Here is a 17,429-nt window from a genome sequence, read left to right as displayed (position 1 = left end):
CGCTCAAACTCACTAATATTATAAGGCCGATCGTTAAAGATTTCAAATTATAATATCCAATTATGGCCGAACGCTCACAATCACAAATATCCATGAACGAACGCTTATGATCCAAACTAAGGAATCCAAATTAAAATCGAACGCTCAGAAGCGAGAATACCTTATCAAAACCGAACGTTCAACAGAATAAGACCGAACGCTCAAAATTCCAAAACTTAAAACTATCAAGCCAAGACCGAACGCTCACAATTAGAATCAAGGAAAGACCGAACGCTCACAATCAGAATTAAACCAAAACCGAACGCTCACAATGAGAATTAAACTATGACTGAACGGTCAAAATCCAATCCTAAGAATACCAACTAACGGCCGAACGCTCACAATCACAATTAACCAAGGCCGAACGCTGACTAATACACCGAAACCGAACGTTTAGAGATCCAAACTTAATAGTATCAACTTAAGGTCGAACGATCAAGATTAAACTTAAGAATCCGTTAAGGACGAACGACTGCAATTTCTATTACCAAATACCGAACGCTCAAGATCACGTAAATATCAATTTAGGGACGAACGCCTAAAATTACTAATTCCTGTATACAGTTGGGACGAACGTCTAATATATCACTGCAAACGAACGAACGCTCGTTAACACAAAACCGAACGCTCATGCTATTTTGGCCGACCACTAATTGGTCGAGCCATTTGGACGAACGTCCAATTTGGCTCACCAAATTGGACGAACGCGCGATCTGCAGAATTCTGCAGAATCGCACCAGATTTCCGGAGAGAAACCAGAAACCCCATTTTCATCCCCTTCTTCCCAGATTTGTGTAACATCCCAAATAATGATAATTACCATTAACCAGAACTGATCACATTTACAGAGATAAACAGTGCAGTCTTAAGAATATTACAGTAGCTCAGAATTTTAAAACTTAACATACAGCACGTACAGTAAAATCTGCAGTGTTCAGAATTCATAAAAAAATAAACAGAAACCAGTTCTGATTATCCATTCTGTAGAATTTAAATACAGAATATCAAAATACAGTCCAGCACTTGACAGAATTCCAAATTTTCAGATAAATACAAAACAGATCTGCAGAACTATATATATATATACAACTGCCAAAAATACTGCACAACACACTAGACTAAAACTGCTACGGAATCGCGCCTCTACTGTTCAGCTTTTACTTCAACTTCAACCAGGTTTGCATCTTCCAAATTTTCTTCTTCCAGTAATACTTCAAGAGATGCATCACCCTCTGCTCACATCCACAACGGATGATCATTGCATTTTGACAAGACGGATTATACATGGACAGTAAACAGCACCAGGAAAATTGCAAGGGTAAGCTTATATTGTTTAATTAATACAACATACATACAGTTCACAATTTAATTCACAGATACATCAAACAACTTAATCATAAAATTTAACATATAAATCTATATAAAACAGACTGTACTGAACTGTATGAACCATGTAGTTACAGGCGTCCTTGCACCCAAGTGGTGTGGTAGCCGGGATATACCTAATCAGCTTCCACATGCGGTTAATCCTTCGCCCCTGCTAAGTGAGGGATACGAATGACCTCCACTTGAGGTTAATCATTCGCCCCTGCTAAGTGAGGGATACGAATGACCTCCTGCCATTCCCACGCATGACTACCCCCTTCTACGTGAAGATGAGCATCACGGAATATCAGGATGGACCAAGCCATCAGTAACTTGTCCATGTTCATACTTTACAAATTTAGCATTTAATACAACTGAGAAGCTCCTCCATGGAACGCTCATTCAAGTTCAAAATCATATAATCATATCATGTCGTGTTCAACCATCATATCCTTTCATAATTATAATATCTCCATTCTGTATTTCACTCTCTTAATATTAACGTCATGCATTCTTTAATCAAATAAAATGAACTTATCACAGAACCTTTGATTTCACGTTTCTGGACAAAAGAAACGAGTCATTTATTCACTTAATATGCTTCAACTCTTGATAATTTGAAAATACTGATCTTTAGAAGAGATGAATAATACATTGAAAGATTTTAAGTGTAAAGAATCTAGATAGAACCCAAGGAATAAAACCAGTGATAAGTGTTTAGATACACCAGCAATATAATTGATTTCAGAAGAACAGCACTGGCAGTCCAAGTACGAACGTAATTTAACAATTTGGACGAACGCCAGTTATGTTCGCTCAAAATTCAATAATAGGGACGAGCGTTCAGTTTAGAAACCGAACCCCGCTTTGGAACGAACGCTAAGTCAATGACCGAGCACAATCAGAACGAACGTTGGTATAAACCGAACGTTGGGTAGGACGAACGTTTAGGTATATGACCGAACACCAGTTATGAACGAACGTTCAATATAGAAACGAACGCTCTGTAGACGAACGTTCAACAGAAGGTCGAACTTCATTTAGGACGAACGTTATTAAGGACGGACGCTCTACTTAAGGCCGAACGTCACTCATTTATAAAGTTTTAAATATTTAAATATTACTGAGCTAGACGAACGCTCAGATCATCAACTAGGGACGCTCATTCTCGGGCAGAATTCTTTCCAAATGAAAGAATTCTAGTCTAAGTAAGCTTAACTGAAAACCGAACGGTTTAAGACCGTACAGGGACGAACGTCCTTTATCAGTACAGAGACCAGATTTCTCAACTCTTAACAGAATTTTCCAGATTTCGATTTTTATGAACTTGACAACTTTCCTTTCAGATTTAATACATCAAATCATACAGATTTCAACATTTGGATCATTCCAAATATACAATCACCATACTCCATTTATACAGAATCAAATCAATATACATTTAAATCAAAAATCAGCAACAACATATATAATACAATTAAGCAGTGTTCATTCATGACAGATTCAATCGATCTAATCATTCCAACTCTATAACATTCACACATCTTTCATGCGTATCCAAAACAACATGCAAATGAACCAGAATTTATATCTCATATCAGTAAACGTTCATAAGGCTCAAATATCAGATTTCATATACATGCAACTCAGATTATAAAATCAAGCAGTATGAATTAAACATATAAGCTTCCCTTACCCGGATTGAAGTTCCAACTTGTCCTAGATGAAAATGGCTTTATCCAACTATGCTTCTATTATATTCTTGATTCTTCCAAAACAAATCTAATCAAAAATTGCAGAACTCTGAGACTACATACTTGCATGCACTAAAACTCTATTCTTCCAGAAACCTAAGAACGAAATACAGTAAGAAGGCTTACCAGATTGGATTCAGTTTCTGTTTGGTCCAAAATGGAGATCACAGCAGTACTAACATTCCTATGGTGCTGCAATTGTGATCAGAGAGGAAACGTGAGTTTTCTGATAGAGAGAAGTTAAGGATTCTTAGAGAGAAATTTGGAGAAAATGAAGAGTTTGGTTTTCTGAGGAAGAAGATGAATGAGTGTGCAGGTGAAAGGGTTCTCAGAACACTTTGGTTTTGTTAAAGTAACGTTTGCTTGAACAAACATGTCCAAGACTGACACCTGCATACTAAATTCTGATTTGTAAGTTTCTAACGTGACAAGTGGCAGGTGTGCATGTAAGGAGTGGTGCGTTTTTAATGTTGCAGAGAATGATGGTGGTTCAGTTTTCTGTGCATTGCAGAGGTGAAAATCAGAGTTGAAAGTGGGTTTTTAATTACCCGCAACAGTGACGTGGTGTGTGTGTTAGTGGTGTGATGTCAGGATTAAATTTGCTAATTATCCAGGGTCTCACATTCTCCCTAACTACAAAAATTTTCGTCCTCGAAAATTCAGAATTTACCTATGAATAAGTGTGGATATAAGTCCCTCATTGCACTCTCCACCTCCCACGTTGAATCTCCATTCTTGGCATCCCACACTACCTTCACCAATCGAACATCCTTCCTCTTGTGTAATTTAGTGCGAACATCATCAATGCGGATTGGTTGCAACTCCAGCGTTCGATCAGGTTGTAGTTGAATGTCTTCCAGTTCTAAAACATGAGAGGGATTGGCTATATACTTTCTGAGTTGAGACACATGGAAAACAGGATGAAGGTTTGATAGTTGAGGAGGCAAAGCAAGCTCATAAGCTACTGGTCCAATCTTCTTCAGAATTTGATACGGTCCTATGAACTTGGGAGACAGCTTCTTTGGACGAACAACTCTTCCCACTCCAGTGATTGGATTCAACCTTAAAAATACATGGTCTCCTGCTGCAAACTCCAAGGGTCTTCTCCTCCTATCTGCATAAGATTTCTGTCTGCTCAAGGATGTCTTCAATCTGTCCCGAATCAATTTCACTTTATCAGTAGTTTGCTGGATAAGTTCTGGTCCAGTTAGCACATTCTCTCCTTCCTGAAACCAGCAAAGTGGCGTTCTGCACTTCCTTCCATAGAGAGCTTCAAAAGGCGCCATACCAATGCTAGACTGGAAACTGTTATTGTATGTGAATTCCACCAGTGGCAAGACCTCATCCCATGCGCCTAAATGGTCCAGGACACACGTCCTAAGCAAATCTTCTAACGTCTGGATGGTCCTTTCAGATTGGCCATCTGTTTGCGGATGATACGCAGAACTCATCTGTAGCTTGCTTCCCAATTCACCTTGTAAAGATTGCCAAAACCGAGATGTGAATCTCGTGTCTCGGTCAGAAACTATGCTTGAAGGCACTCCATGAAGACGCACTATCTCCTTGATGTACAGCTTAGCCAAATTTGTCATTGACATCTTCAAATTCACGGCTAAGAAGTGGGCGCTCTTAGTTAATCTGTCCACAATTACCCAGATTGAATCGTGATTCTTGACTGTGCGTGGCAGATGAGTCACAAAGTCCATGGAAATGCTGTCCCACTTCCATTCAGGAATCTCCAATTGTTGAAGCAATCCACCTGGACGTTGGTGTTCAGCCTTGGCGCGTTGACAGGTTAAGCAAGATGCCACAAAGCGTGCAACATCACTCTTCATTCCCGGCCACCAGAAAGATTTCCTAAGATCTTGATACATCTTAGTCATACCGGGGTGTATGCTAAGACGACTATGATGAGCTTCTTCCAATATAATACGTTTCAGCTCTCCATCATTGGGAATGCAAGTTCTTCCCAAATAACGCAACATACCATCCGTTCCAGCATTAAACTCCTTAGCTTTTTCTGAACCGAGTGCATCAAATATCTTCAACAGTTCTTCATCCTCACGTTGCTTCATCCAGATTCTGTCAAACACATCACTAGAAATTCTAAGATTACAGCACCTTATTACGTTCTCTCCTAATTCAAATTGTAATCTTAGATCTCTAAAATTCTCCACCAAGTTCAGCTCCTTCACCATCATCAATGAGACTTGTACTGTATTCCTGCTTAGGGCGTCTGCCACTACGTTGGCTTTCCCAGGGTGATATAGCAGTTCAAAATCATAATCTTTTAAAAATTCCAGCCAACGTCTTTGCCTCATATTCAGCTCCCTCTGATCAAACAAATATTTGAGGCTCTTGTGATCACTAAAGACTTGGAACGTTGATCCGTATAAATAGTGCCTCCAAATCTTTAGTGCAAAAACGACAGCTGCCAACTCCAGGTCGTGTGTGGGATAATTGCGTTCATGAATCTTCAACTGGCGAGACGCGTACGCTACTGCACGTCTCTCTTGCATGAGCACACAGCCCAAACCTTGGTGAGATGCGTCACAGTACACTTCAAATGGCTTGGACGTGTCTGGAATAATCAAAACTGGCGCGCTCGTCAATTTCATCTTCAGCTCCTGGAACCGTTCCTCACACAGATCAGTCCAAGCGAATGGCTGATCCTTTCTAGTCAATCTAGTAAGAGGAGCCACTATCTTGGCGAACCCCTCTATGAAACGTCTGTAATAACCAGCCAGCCCCACAAAACTCCTCACTTCAGTGACTGAACGCGGGCTCTTCCAATCTAACACTGCTTGCACTTTAGAGGGATCTACTGAAATACCTTCAGACGATATCACATGCCCCAGAAACTGCACCTCCTTTAACCAGAATTCACACTTGGACAGCTTTGCGTACAACTCTTTCTCCCTCAACACGGTTAGTACTGTTCTCAAGTGTTCTTCATGTTCAGCATTGGTTTTGGAGTAGATGAGAATATCATCTATGAACACAACTACAAATTTATCCAAATAGGGTCTAAATATCCGGTTCATGTAATCCATGAAGATGGCTGGAGCGTTCGTTACTCCAAATGGCATTACCACGTACTCATAATGCCCATAACGTGATCTGAATGCTGTCTTCTGGATGTCGTCCTCCTTAACCCTTATCTGGTGATATCCTGAACGCAAATCAATCTTAGAAAATACTGTTGCTCCATGCAGCTGATCCAACAAATCATCTATTCTTGGCAACGGGTATTTGTTCTTGATGGTCAGCTTGTTTAATTGCCTGTAATCTATACATAACCGAGAGCTGCCATCTTTCTTTTTCACCAAGAGTACCGGAGCTCCCCATGGTGATACGCTCGGTCTAATGAATTTCTTCTCCATAAGCTCTTCAATTTGCTTCTTGAGTTCAACCAACTCTGCAGGTGCCATTCGGTAAGGTTGAACAGATATAGGAGCTGCCGTTGTCACCAAATCAATGGTGAATTCGACTTCTCTAACAGGAGGCAATCCTGGTATCTCTTCTGGAAAAACGTCCAGAAATTCACTCACCACTGCTCGTTCCGTACTGCTCTCATTGGACGTCCGTGCTTCCGTCAACCCTCCTAACTCCTTGTCTTCATGTGTCATAATGAGAAAACAGCTTGCACCTTCCATTATATCCTCCCTTAACTGACCGAATGTAACTCCCACACATTCTTCATCATCTTCAGGAAACACTAATTCCTTCTTGCCACAATCTATAATAATATGGTTGGTAGCCAACCAATCCATTCCTAGAATTATTTCCAAGTCCTTCAAAGGTAAACAGATTAAGTTCACCTTATAACTATGCCCCTCAACCACAATAGGACATCTAATGCACACGGCAAAACACAGTGCACTCATAACCCTACAGTGTCCTTAAGAGAACAAAACTGCTCTGATACCACTAATGTAACATCCCAAATAATGATAATTACCATTAACCAGAACTGATCACATTTACAGAGATAAACAGTGCAGTCTTAAGAATATTACAGTAGCTCAGAATTTTAAAACTTAACATACAGCACGTACAGTAAAATCTGCAGTGTTCAGAATTCATAAAAAAATAAACAGAAACCAGTTCTGATTATCCATTCTGTAGAATTTAAATACAGAATATCAAAATACAGTCCAGCACTTGACAGAATTCCAAATTTTCAGATAAATACAAAACAGATCTGCAGAACTATATATATATATACAACTGCCAAAAATACTGCACAACACACTAGACTAAAACTGCTACGGAATCGCGCCTCTACTGTTCAGCTTTTACTTCAACTTCAACCAGGTTTGCATCTTCCAAATTTTCTTCTTCCAGTAATACTTCAAGAGATGCATCACCCTCTGCTCACATCCACAACGGATGATCATTGCATTTTGACAAGACGGATTATACATGGACAGTAAACAGCACCAGGAAAATTGCAAGGGTAAGCTTATATTGTTTAATTAATACAACATACATACAGTTCACAATTTAATTCACAGATACATCAAACAACTTAATCATAAAATTTAACATATAAATCTATATAAAACAGACTGTACTGAACTGTATGAACCATGTAGTTACAGGCGTCCTTGCACCCAAGTGGTGTGGTAGCCGGGATATACCTAATCAGCTTCCACATGCGGTTAATCCTTCGCCCCTGCTAAGTGAGGGATACGAATGACCTCCACTTGAGGTTAATCATTCGCCCCTGCTAAGTGAGGGATACGAATGACCTCCTGCCATTCCCACGCATGACTACCCCCTTCTACGTGAAGATGAGCATCACGGAATATCAGGATGGACCAAGCCATCAGTAACTTGTCCATGTTCATACTTTACAAATTTAGCATTTAATACAACTGAGAAGCTCCTCCATGGAACGCTCATTCAAGTTCAAAATCATATAATCATATCATGTCGTGTTCAACCATCATATCCTTTCATAATTATAATATCTCCATTCTGTATTTCACTCTCTTAATATTAACGTCATGCATTCTTTAATCAAATAAAATGAACTTATCACAGAACCTTTGATTTCACGTTTCTGGACAAAAGAAACGAGTCATTTATTCACTTAATATGCTTCAACTCTTGATAATTTGAAAATACTGATCTTTAGAAGAGATGAATAATACATTGAAAGATTTTAAGTGTAAAGAATCTAGATAGAACCCAAGGAATAAAACCAGTGATAAGTGTTTAGATACACCAGCAATATAATTGATTTCAGAAGAACAGCACTGGCAGTCCAAGTACGAACGTAATTTAACAATTTGGACGAACGCCAGTTATGTTCGCTCAAAATTCAATAATAGGGACGAGCGTTCAGTTTAGAAACCGAACCCCGCTTTGGAACGAACGCTAAGTCAATGACCGAGCACAATCAGAACGAACGTTGGTATAAACCGAACGTTGGGTAGGACGAACGTTTAGGTATATGACCGAACACCAGTTATGAACGAACGTTCAATATAGAAACGAACGCTCTGTAGACGAACGTTCAACAGAAGGTCGAACTTCATTTAGGACGAACGTTATTAAGGACGGACGCTCTACTTAAGGCCGAACGTCACTCATTTATAAAGTTTTAAATATTTAAATATTACTGAGCTAGACGAACGCTCAGATCATCAACTAGGGACGCTCATTCTCGGGCAGAATTCTTTCCAAATGAAAGAATTCTAGTCTAAGTAAGCTTAACTGAAAACCGAACGGTTTAAGACCGTACAGGGACGAACGTCCTTTATCAGTACAGAGACCAGATTTCTCAACTCTTAACAGAATTTTCCAGATTTCGATTTTTATGAACTTGACAACTTTCCTTTCAGATTTAATACATCAAATCATACAGATTTCAACATTTGGATCATTCCAAATATACAATCACCATACTCCATTTATACAGAATCAAATCAATATACATTTAAATCAAAAATCAGCAACAACATATATAATACAATTAAGCAGTGTTCATTCATGACAGATTCAATCGATCTAATCATTCCAACTCTATAACATTCACACATCTTTCATGCGTATCCAAAACAACATGCAAATGAACCAGAATTTATATCTCATATCAGTAAACGTTCATAAGGCTCAAATATCAGATTTCATATACATGCAACTCAGATTATAAAATCAAGCAGTATGAATTAAACATATAAGCTTCCCTTACCCGGATTGAAGTTCCAACTTGTCCTAGATGAAAATGGCTTTATCCAACTATGCTTCTATTATATTCTTGATTCTTCCAAAACAAATCTAATCAAAAATTGCAGAACTCTGAGACTACATACTTGCATGCACTAAAACTCTATTCTTCCAGAAACCTAAGAACGAAATACAGTAAGAAGGCTTACCAGATTGGATTCAGTTTCTGTTTGGTCCAAAATGGAGATCACAGCAGTACTAACATTCCTATGGTGCTGCAATTGTGATCAGAGAGGAAACGTGAGTTTTCTGATAGAGAGAAGTTAAGGATTCTTAGAGAGAAATTTGGAGAAAATGAAGAGTTTGGTTTTCTGAGGAAGAAGATGAATGAGTGTGCAGGTGAAAGGGTTCTCAGAACACTTTGGTTTTGTTAAAGTAACGTTTGCTTGAACAAACATGTCCAAGACTGACACCTACATACTAAATTCTGATTTGTAAGTTTCTAACGTGACAAGTGGCAGGTGTGCATGTAAGGAGTGGTGCGTTTTTAATGTTGCAGAGAATGATGGTGGTTCAGTTTTCTGTGCATTGCAGAGGTGAAAATCAGAGTTGAAAGTGGGTTTTTAATTACCCGCAACAGTGACGTGGTGTGTGTGTTAGTGGTGTGATGTCAGGATTAAATTTGCTAATTATCCAGGGTCTCACAATTTGCTTCAACAACAATATTCTACCATCACTCATACAGATTCATACACAACAAAGTCACTCTAAGTACGAAATTTGTTCATCAACGACACTATATTATAGATTTCAGTACACACATACATGGTTCATAAAATCCAGAAAAAAGGATCTAGCTCCCCTTACCTCTTGAAGACCTCCTTGAATCTTGAATCTCTCTCCCAAGGTCTCCTTGAAATTCCAGAGCTCTCCTCTCACTCTTCAGATTTTTGCAGCAAAACTCCAATTCTTCTTTTCCCGAAATTGCAGCAAGCCTCTCCCTTCTCCAGATGCAGCATCCAACCCCTTCAATCCACGATTTCTACCTTTAAGAAGGAAGAAATGGTGCTCCCCATAGCCACTCCTCAGTGCTATGCCCACCAACAAAGGAGATGATGGTGTCTTTGGTGGCTGGAGAACTTTCAAAGTGGGAAGACCCCACCATCCACCAGCTGCTATTGCCACTTGAAGCGCCCCCCACCACTACACGAACGTGCAGCCAGCCGCCCACTTCCATCGTGCAGCCGCCCCCTTCCACTTCCAGGAACGTGCCTCCCTTCCCCACCACTTCTCTGTTAGGTAGCCGCCCCTCCCACTTTCAAAAGAAAGTGGGACGTGCGGTCTTTACATTCTCCCCAACAACAAAAATTTTTGTCCTCGAAAATTAGGCTTTATCAGAACAAGTGTGGGTAGGTTTCTCTCATCTCGTCCTCTAACTCCCAGGTAGAGTCGCCCGTTCCACTGTTCCAGATAACTTTGACAAGTCTGACAGTTCTTCCTCTAAGTTGTTTGTTTTGACTCTCCTCAATCTTTATTGGTTGCACTTCAATTGACAAATCTTCTCTGACTTGCACATCGTCAACTTCAAGCACATGAGAAGGATCAGACATGTATTTTCTCAGTTGAGATACATGGAACACTGGATGCAAGTTTGCCAACCGAGGTGGCATGGTTATCTCATAAGCTACGGGTCCTACACGTCGTAGAATCTGGTAAGGACCAAGATATCTAGGAGATAGTTTCCTAGCACGAATGGCTCTTCCTACACCGGTAGTAGGAGTCACTCGTAGGAACACATGATCCCCAACTGCAAATTCTAACGGCTTGCGCCTCCGATCAGCATAGGACTTCTGTCTATTCTGAGACGCCCGCATCCTTTCTTATATAAGCTTCACCTTCTCTGTAGTCTGCTGAACTATTTCTGGTCCCGTCAAAACTGCTTCTCCATCCTGAAACCAACAAAGAGGTGTTCTACAGCGCCTCCCATACAACGCTTCAAACGGTGCCATGCCGATACTAGTCTGATAGCTGTTGTTGTAAGTGAACTCAACTAGTGGCAATATCTCATCCCATACCCCTAGGTGATCCAAAATGCAAGTCCGCAACAAATCTTCAAGCGATTGGATTGTCCGCTCAGACTGTCCATCCGTTTGGGGATGATAAGCCGAGCTCATCTGAAGTCTGCTTCCCATCTCACTCTGAAGAGTTTGCCAAAACCTGGATGTGAACCTTGGGTCTCTATCTGATACCCCATGTAACCTCACTATTTCCTTAACATACAGTTGCGCCAACTTCGCCATAGACATCCTCAAATCGATCGCCAAGAAGTGGGCACTCTTGGTCAATCGGTCCACTATTACCCATATTGCATCATGTCTTCGAACAGTGCGTGGCAAATGGGTAACAAAGTCCATAGCGATGCTATCCCATTTCCATTCTGGAATTTCCAATGGCTGCAACAAACCTCCTGGTCTCTGATGCTCTATTTTAGCTTTCTGACAAGTTAAACAAGAGACAACAAACTGAGCTACATCTCTTTTCATACCGGACCACCAAAAAGACTCCTTGAGGTCTTGATACATTTTAGTCATGCCAGGATGCATGCTAAAACGGCTTTTATGACCTTCCTCAAGGATTAACCTCTTCATTTCTGAATTGCTAGGGATACAGACTCTGCCTTTGAACCTTAAGATACCATCAGCCCCCAAGGCAAAATCCTTTCCCTGCTCAGTCCCAATCAAACTGGATGACGTTTGGAGCTCAACATCCTTCGACTGCTCTTCTTTAACACGCTTCAACAAGTCATTGGACACCACCAAATTACTGCATCTGATGCTGTCAGCTTCAAATTCTACCTGCAACCTCAAATCTCTGAAGCTTTCTACCAACTCTAACTCTCTGACCATTAAGGCTGAAATATGCACTGACTTCCTGCTCAATGCATCTGCCACCACATTAGCCTTCCCAGGGTGATAAAGGAGATCAAATTCAAAATCTTTAAGAAACTCCATCCATCGCCTTTGCCTCATATTAAGCTCCTTCTGATCAAAGAGGTATTTCAGGCTATTATGATCACTGAACACCTGAAATTGCGCGCCATACATATAGTGTCTCCAAATCTTCAAAGCAAATACCACAGGTGCCAACTCCAAGTCATGAGTGGGATAATTCTTCTCATGAACCTTGAGTTGTCTTGATGCATATGCCACTACCTTCTTCTCCTGCATCAGTACACACCCTAATCCCTGATGAGAGGCATCACAAAAAACCTCAAAAGGTTTATCTGTGTCAGGGATAACCAAAACTGGTGCACTAGTCAATCTGTTCTTTAGCTCTTGGAAGCTAGTCTCACAACAGTCTGTCCAAACAAAAGGTTGATCCTTCCTAGTCAGTTTTGTTAACGGCGCCACAATCCGGGAAAAGCTCTCAATAAAACGACGATAGTAGCCCGCTAGACCCACAAAGCTCCTGATTTCTATAACAGTCTTAGGTCTCTCCCACTGAAGTACTGCTTGCACCTTAGCGGGATCGACAGCAATTCCTCCAGCTGAAATCACATGCCCAAGAAAAGGAACCTCTTCCATCCAAAACTCACACTTGGATAGCTTGGCATACAATCTTCTTTCCCTCAGCACTTCAAGCACTGCCCTAAGGTGATCTTCATGTTCTTCCCGAGTTTTAGAATAGACAAGTGTCGCAACCGAAATCGCGACGGGACAACGATCCGAAAAAGAAAACGCAGGGGTTTGAAAAAAAGATTTTTTGGGAGTCGCCACCATAGTTTATTCTGGAAAACTACGGAAAAACCATAAAATGATAAGGCATAGTTTGCGAAAATGAGATTCTAAATTCGGGAGTCGGTTACGTGTAGGGAAGGTATTAGCACCCTACAACGCCTGCCCTAGGGCAGTACCTTTAACTAAATATGCGAATGTGATGTGGTTTTCAAAATGTTTAACTATCCCCTAAAATAAAAATTCTAAAGAAACAAATATTTTTTAGTTTTTTGTGCTCGACAAAGATTGACCTTGCTCCTACGTATTCTCATTCAGAATGAGAAATCAGGGTTACGTAGTTCTTGTAGAAAACTGCTTGAAAATTTGTTTGAAAATTGTTTGAAAGATTTGTTTGATTGATTATGGATAAATTTGGATTTTTGGGGAAATGAACCTGACAAGGACTAGCCTTGCTCCTACGTATCTCCACTTTTGATGGAGAATCAAGGATCACGTAGTTCTGGCCAGAAAGATTGTTTGTTGTTTGAAAATGTGGATGTTTTTGGTTTTTGAAGATTTTATATTTTTTTGGTATTTTTTGATGTAATATTTAAATTTTTGCGTAATGAGCACTAGGCTGATGCATACGATCGCACGAGCACTCACACGGCTTTTTTCTCTTATTGTTTGCGTAATGAGCACTAGGCTGATGCGTACGATCGCACGAGCACTCACACGGCTTTGTTTGTTTTATTTTATTTTTTGTTTATATTTTTTATGAACAAACCCAACAAAATATAAGATGCAATATACAAGAGTGGAGTTATAACACAAAGGGCTACATAAAGAAATAAAAATTTAAGAACAAAGCGAGAGAAACAAACCAACAAGAATAGGGGGTGCAGAGATAAAAACCCGGAGTGCAGAGAGTAGATTTGAAGCTCCTTTGTCTGTCAGGGGTGTAAAAATGAAAACAGAAGGGCATCCTGAAACGTGTGTCAGATCCAATTCCCCTTTCCTTTTTCTTTTTTTTTTTATTTTGTTTGCACATAATGGGCTTAAGCCCAAACAAAAACGGGGTGTGAAACATGAAACCGTGGGTGCAGATAAAGTTATTTTTTTTTTGTTTAAGGGTTTGGATGGGTCTGAGTCCAGGGAATGGATGCGGGGGTGCGCGGGTGAGAAAACAGGGGGTGCGTGAAGGAGGAAAATGTTTTAGTATCATTATTTTGTTTTGATTTATTAGAGAGAGTTGGGTCGGAAAGAAATAAAAAAGAAGAGGCCCAAGGCCTTTCCATTCTTCAGCCAACATTCCTTGGGGTCTCCTTCATTCCACAATCTCAACTCAAATCAGAATTTAATTCCCTTAAACCACTCTGCCTTTATGGAAAAACGCACCCCAACATTTCATCTGTGTCACTAAAAACGCACCAAACTCTGCATGCACGCATGTCACTTGTCACGTTGGAAGTTTCTGAAGTCAGAGTGGGGGTGCAGGTGTCCGAAAATGAGACGCTCGTTCGTCTGGAGTTGGAAGGAACAAAAGTGATTTTTCGAAAACCCTTCCACTCACCTGCACCACTCATCTTCTTCCTCACGAAACTCACCCCTTCATCTTCTCCAACTTCTCTCTAGAACCTCCCAAACTTCTCTCTACTGTAACTCACCAAGCCTTTCTCCAAATTCCATTTCAGAACCGTAGGAACGTTCGTCCAGCTGTGATCTTCCTTTTGGACCGAACAGAATTGGAATCCAAGCTAGTAAGTTCCCTTCTCTAGTAGTTGTCCATTAGGGTTTCATGCGAAACCATACTCTCGGTTCATGCATAGACTATATCTGAGCCATCTCTGATTTTGATGTTTAGATCAAGTGAAAGTGTTAGTGAAACTGAGGGTAGAACACTGTAAGAGACAAACCCAACTTTTGCATTAGGGCGTACACTGCTATCCAGGTAAGGGAAGCTTATATGTTTAATTTATACCTGTATGTTGTATGATCTGAGTTGCATGTATGAAAAGTATGATGTTTGAGCTGTTATGAACGTTCACTGATATCAGATATGATTTCTGGTTTGTTTGAACTGCATGTTGGTTTGATACGTATGAATGATGGATGAATATTGTAATATATGAGTTATTAATGTGATGATGTTGAATGTGAATTAATTGGGAAATGAAAGTTATAAAGTTCATAAATTTGAAAATCATATGAAGTATAAAGTATTATTTAAAATGTTGAAATCTGGAAATCTGTTAAGGTTGAGAAATCTGAAATTTTAAATCATTCCCCTTTGATAAATGACGCTCGTCACCGTACGGTCTTATACCGTTCGATTTTCCTGGAAATAACTTAGAATGGAATTCTTTCAATTGGAAAGAACTCCGCTCGAGAACGAGCGTCCCCATTTGAATGTCTGAGCGTTCGGTTCAGCTCAGCTGTATATAAATACCTTGAACTTTAAAATACGTAGCGCTCGGTCTTATACCGAAGCGTTCGTTATATATAGCGCTCGGTCTTATACCGAAGCGTAAGTTCTATATAGCGCTCGGTCTTATACCGAAGCGTTCGTTCTATATAGCGCTCGGTCTTATACCGAAGCGTTTGTTCTATATAGCGCTCGGTCTTATACCGAAGCGTTCGTCTTAAATAGCGCTCGGTCTTATACCAAACGTTCGTCCTAAAGAGCGCTCGGTCTTGTATCGAACGTTCGTCACGATTTACTTTCGGTCATCTACTTAGCGTTCGCTTTAATGTAGTGTTCGGTCTTAAACCGAACGCTCGTCCTTATCTTTGAATCCTTAACGAACGTAAATAGCGTTCGTCCAAATAATTAGTAAATGTATATTGGCGCATTCGGTCATTGACTGGCAGTCGATCCCTTTTAAACAAAAGGTTCCCAATGTAGCTAAGTATTCATATTGATGTCTCTTAGCCAAGTTGAGTCAACCTGACCTCTTGGTACTTAAAAATATTCTGAAAATGATCTCATTATTTTGGAGTCTTCCTGATTGTTAAATGAGTTCTTTTAAATCTGGCTCCTAACGTTCGTCCTCTTCCTTCAGAAAGTTGAACGTTCGTCTTTTTAAGAGAGTGGAACATAGAATGAAAATGTTATAATTATGAAATGTTAAGACGTTTGAACACTATATTAAATGGTTATACGATTATGGAATTTGAACGAGCGTTCCAAGGAGGAACGTCTCAGATGTGTTAAATATTAAATTTGGTAAAGTATGAACATGGATAAGTTAAGACTCGCTGTCCATCCTGATATTCCGTGATACTCATCTTCACGTAGAAGGGGGTAGTCATGTGTGGGAATGGCAGGAGGTCCTTAGTCCATCACTTAGCATGGGCGACGTAAGAACGGACTAACCTCGAGTGGCAGCTGATTAGGTATATCCCGGCTACTACACCACTCGGGTGCAAGGACGCTTGTAACTACATGGTTCATACAGTCCGGACAGTCTGTCTTATATACATATTTTTACGTTAATTATATGTTGAGTTACTTGCTGTATGTATGAACTGAAACGTTAAATGTATGTGTGTTGTATGAATTAAATTATATAAGCTTACCCTTTCGTTTTTCCTTGTGTTGTCCACTGTCCATGTACGTGCGTCCTGTCTTGCAATGATCATTCGTGTGGATGTGAGCAGATGTTGGTGCATCTCTTGAAGAAGTGCTTGAAGAAGAAAATTTAGAAGATGCTAACTTGGTTGAAGTTGAAGTGAAGGCGGAGCAGTAGGGCGCTCGTCTTTTCTTTATAGTTTAGGACGATCGTTTTTGAAATGGACGTTCGGTTATATCTTTTTGTAAAACCGTTCGTCCTTATCTTTTGTAATCATGTACTTAAACCGTTCGTTCTAGTTCGCCTGATGTGCGTTATATTTTGTACTGAAGCCGTTCGACTTTTAAACCCTGTTTTATTAATGCAAAGACTGTTTATGTTACTGTTAATTGTAATTAATTCTGAATTATGGTAATTACTGTATTTTGGAATGTTACATAAACTAAAAGCCTGCTCATTCTCCTTTAGAAATTTGTTGAAATTCGGGGAGTGCTAGAATAAAATAAAAATAATAACAGTATGCAGATTGAATTTGCTTCGAGAACCACCCCTTTACAATATCTTTCTGTCCGTGGTGTACTTTCCTCTTTTTCTTTGCTTGCAGTAAGATTAAGAGCAAACTTAAATGTTTAAAAGGGTAGGGACACGACCAGATTTATTTTCTTCAAATGCGTTGTTATTTTGTTGTTTGCTGATTTCTAATATTTATTTCTGCAATATTATTTACATAGTGCCCCACTTATTGGGTAAATGTTTGTTGTTGTCTATATGATATTCATTCAAAGTTCAGATTGCTTGATTTTTTG

General features: G+C 39.8%; 1 protein-coding gene and 1 long non-coding RNA gene across 2 annotated transcripts; both read right to left on the bottom strand.

Annotated features, from left to right (window-relative positions):
• Nucleotides 1-7,106: 7,106 nt before the first annotated feature.
• On the bottom strand, nucleotides 7,107-9,796 carry LOC148202315 (uncharacterized). Its single transcript, XR_015785284.1, has 3 exons — nucleotides 9,545-9,796; nucleotides 9,361-9,446; nucleotides 7,107-7,531 (listed from the first exon to the last, which is right to left on the bottom strand). It is a non-coding gene; the product is annotated as an uncharacterized LOC148202315 (long non-coding RNA).
• Nucleotides 9,797-10,728: 932 nt separating this feature from the next.
• LOC148202314 (uncharacterized) lies at nucleotides 10,729-11,209 on the bottom strand. Its single transcript, XM_088109590.1, has one exon. It carries the CDS (start codon nucleotides 11,207-11,209, stop codon nucleotides 10,730-10,732), a length of 480 nt encoding a protein of 159 aa, XP_087965716.1. The 3' UTR covers nucleotide 10,729.
• Between the last annotated feature and the right edge of the window lie 6,220 nt (nucleotides 11,210-17,429).

This window comes from Vigna umbellata, chromosome 3 (genome assembly GCF_029865625.1).
Source record: "Vigna umbellata cultivar VRB3 chromosome 3, Vumbellata_1.0, whole genome shotgun sequence".
Taxonomy (NCBI): Eukaryota; Viridiplantae; Streptophyta; class Magnoliopsida; order Fabales; family Fabaceae; genus Vigna; species Vigna umbellata.
Note: the sequence above shows the minus strand (reverse complement) of the source record. Positions and strands in the feature narration are given on the sequence as shown.

Coding starts and splice junctions, on each gene's coding strand:
- LOC148202314 (XM_088109590.1), bottom strand. CDS start 11,209: ATGCGGGCGTCTCAGAATAGACAGAAGTCCTATGCTGATCGGAGGCGC.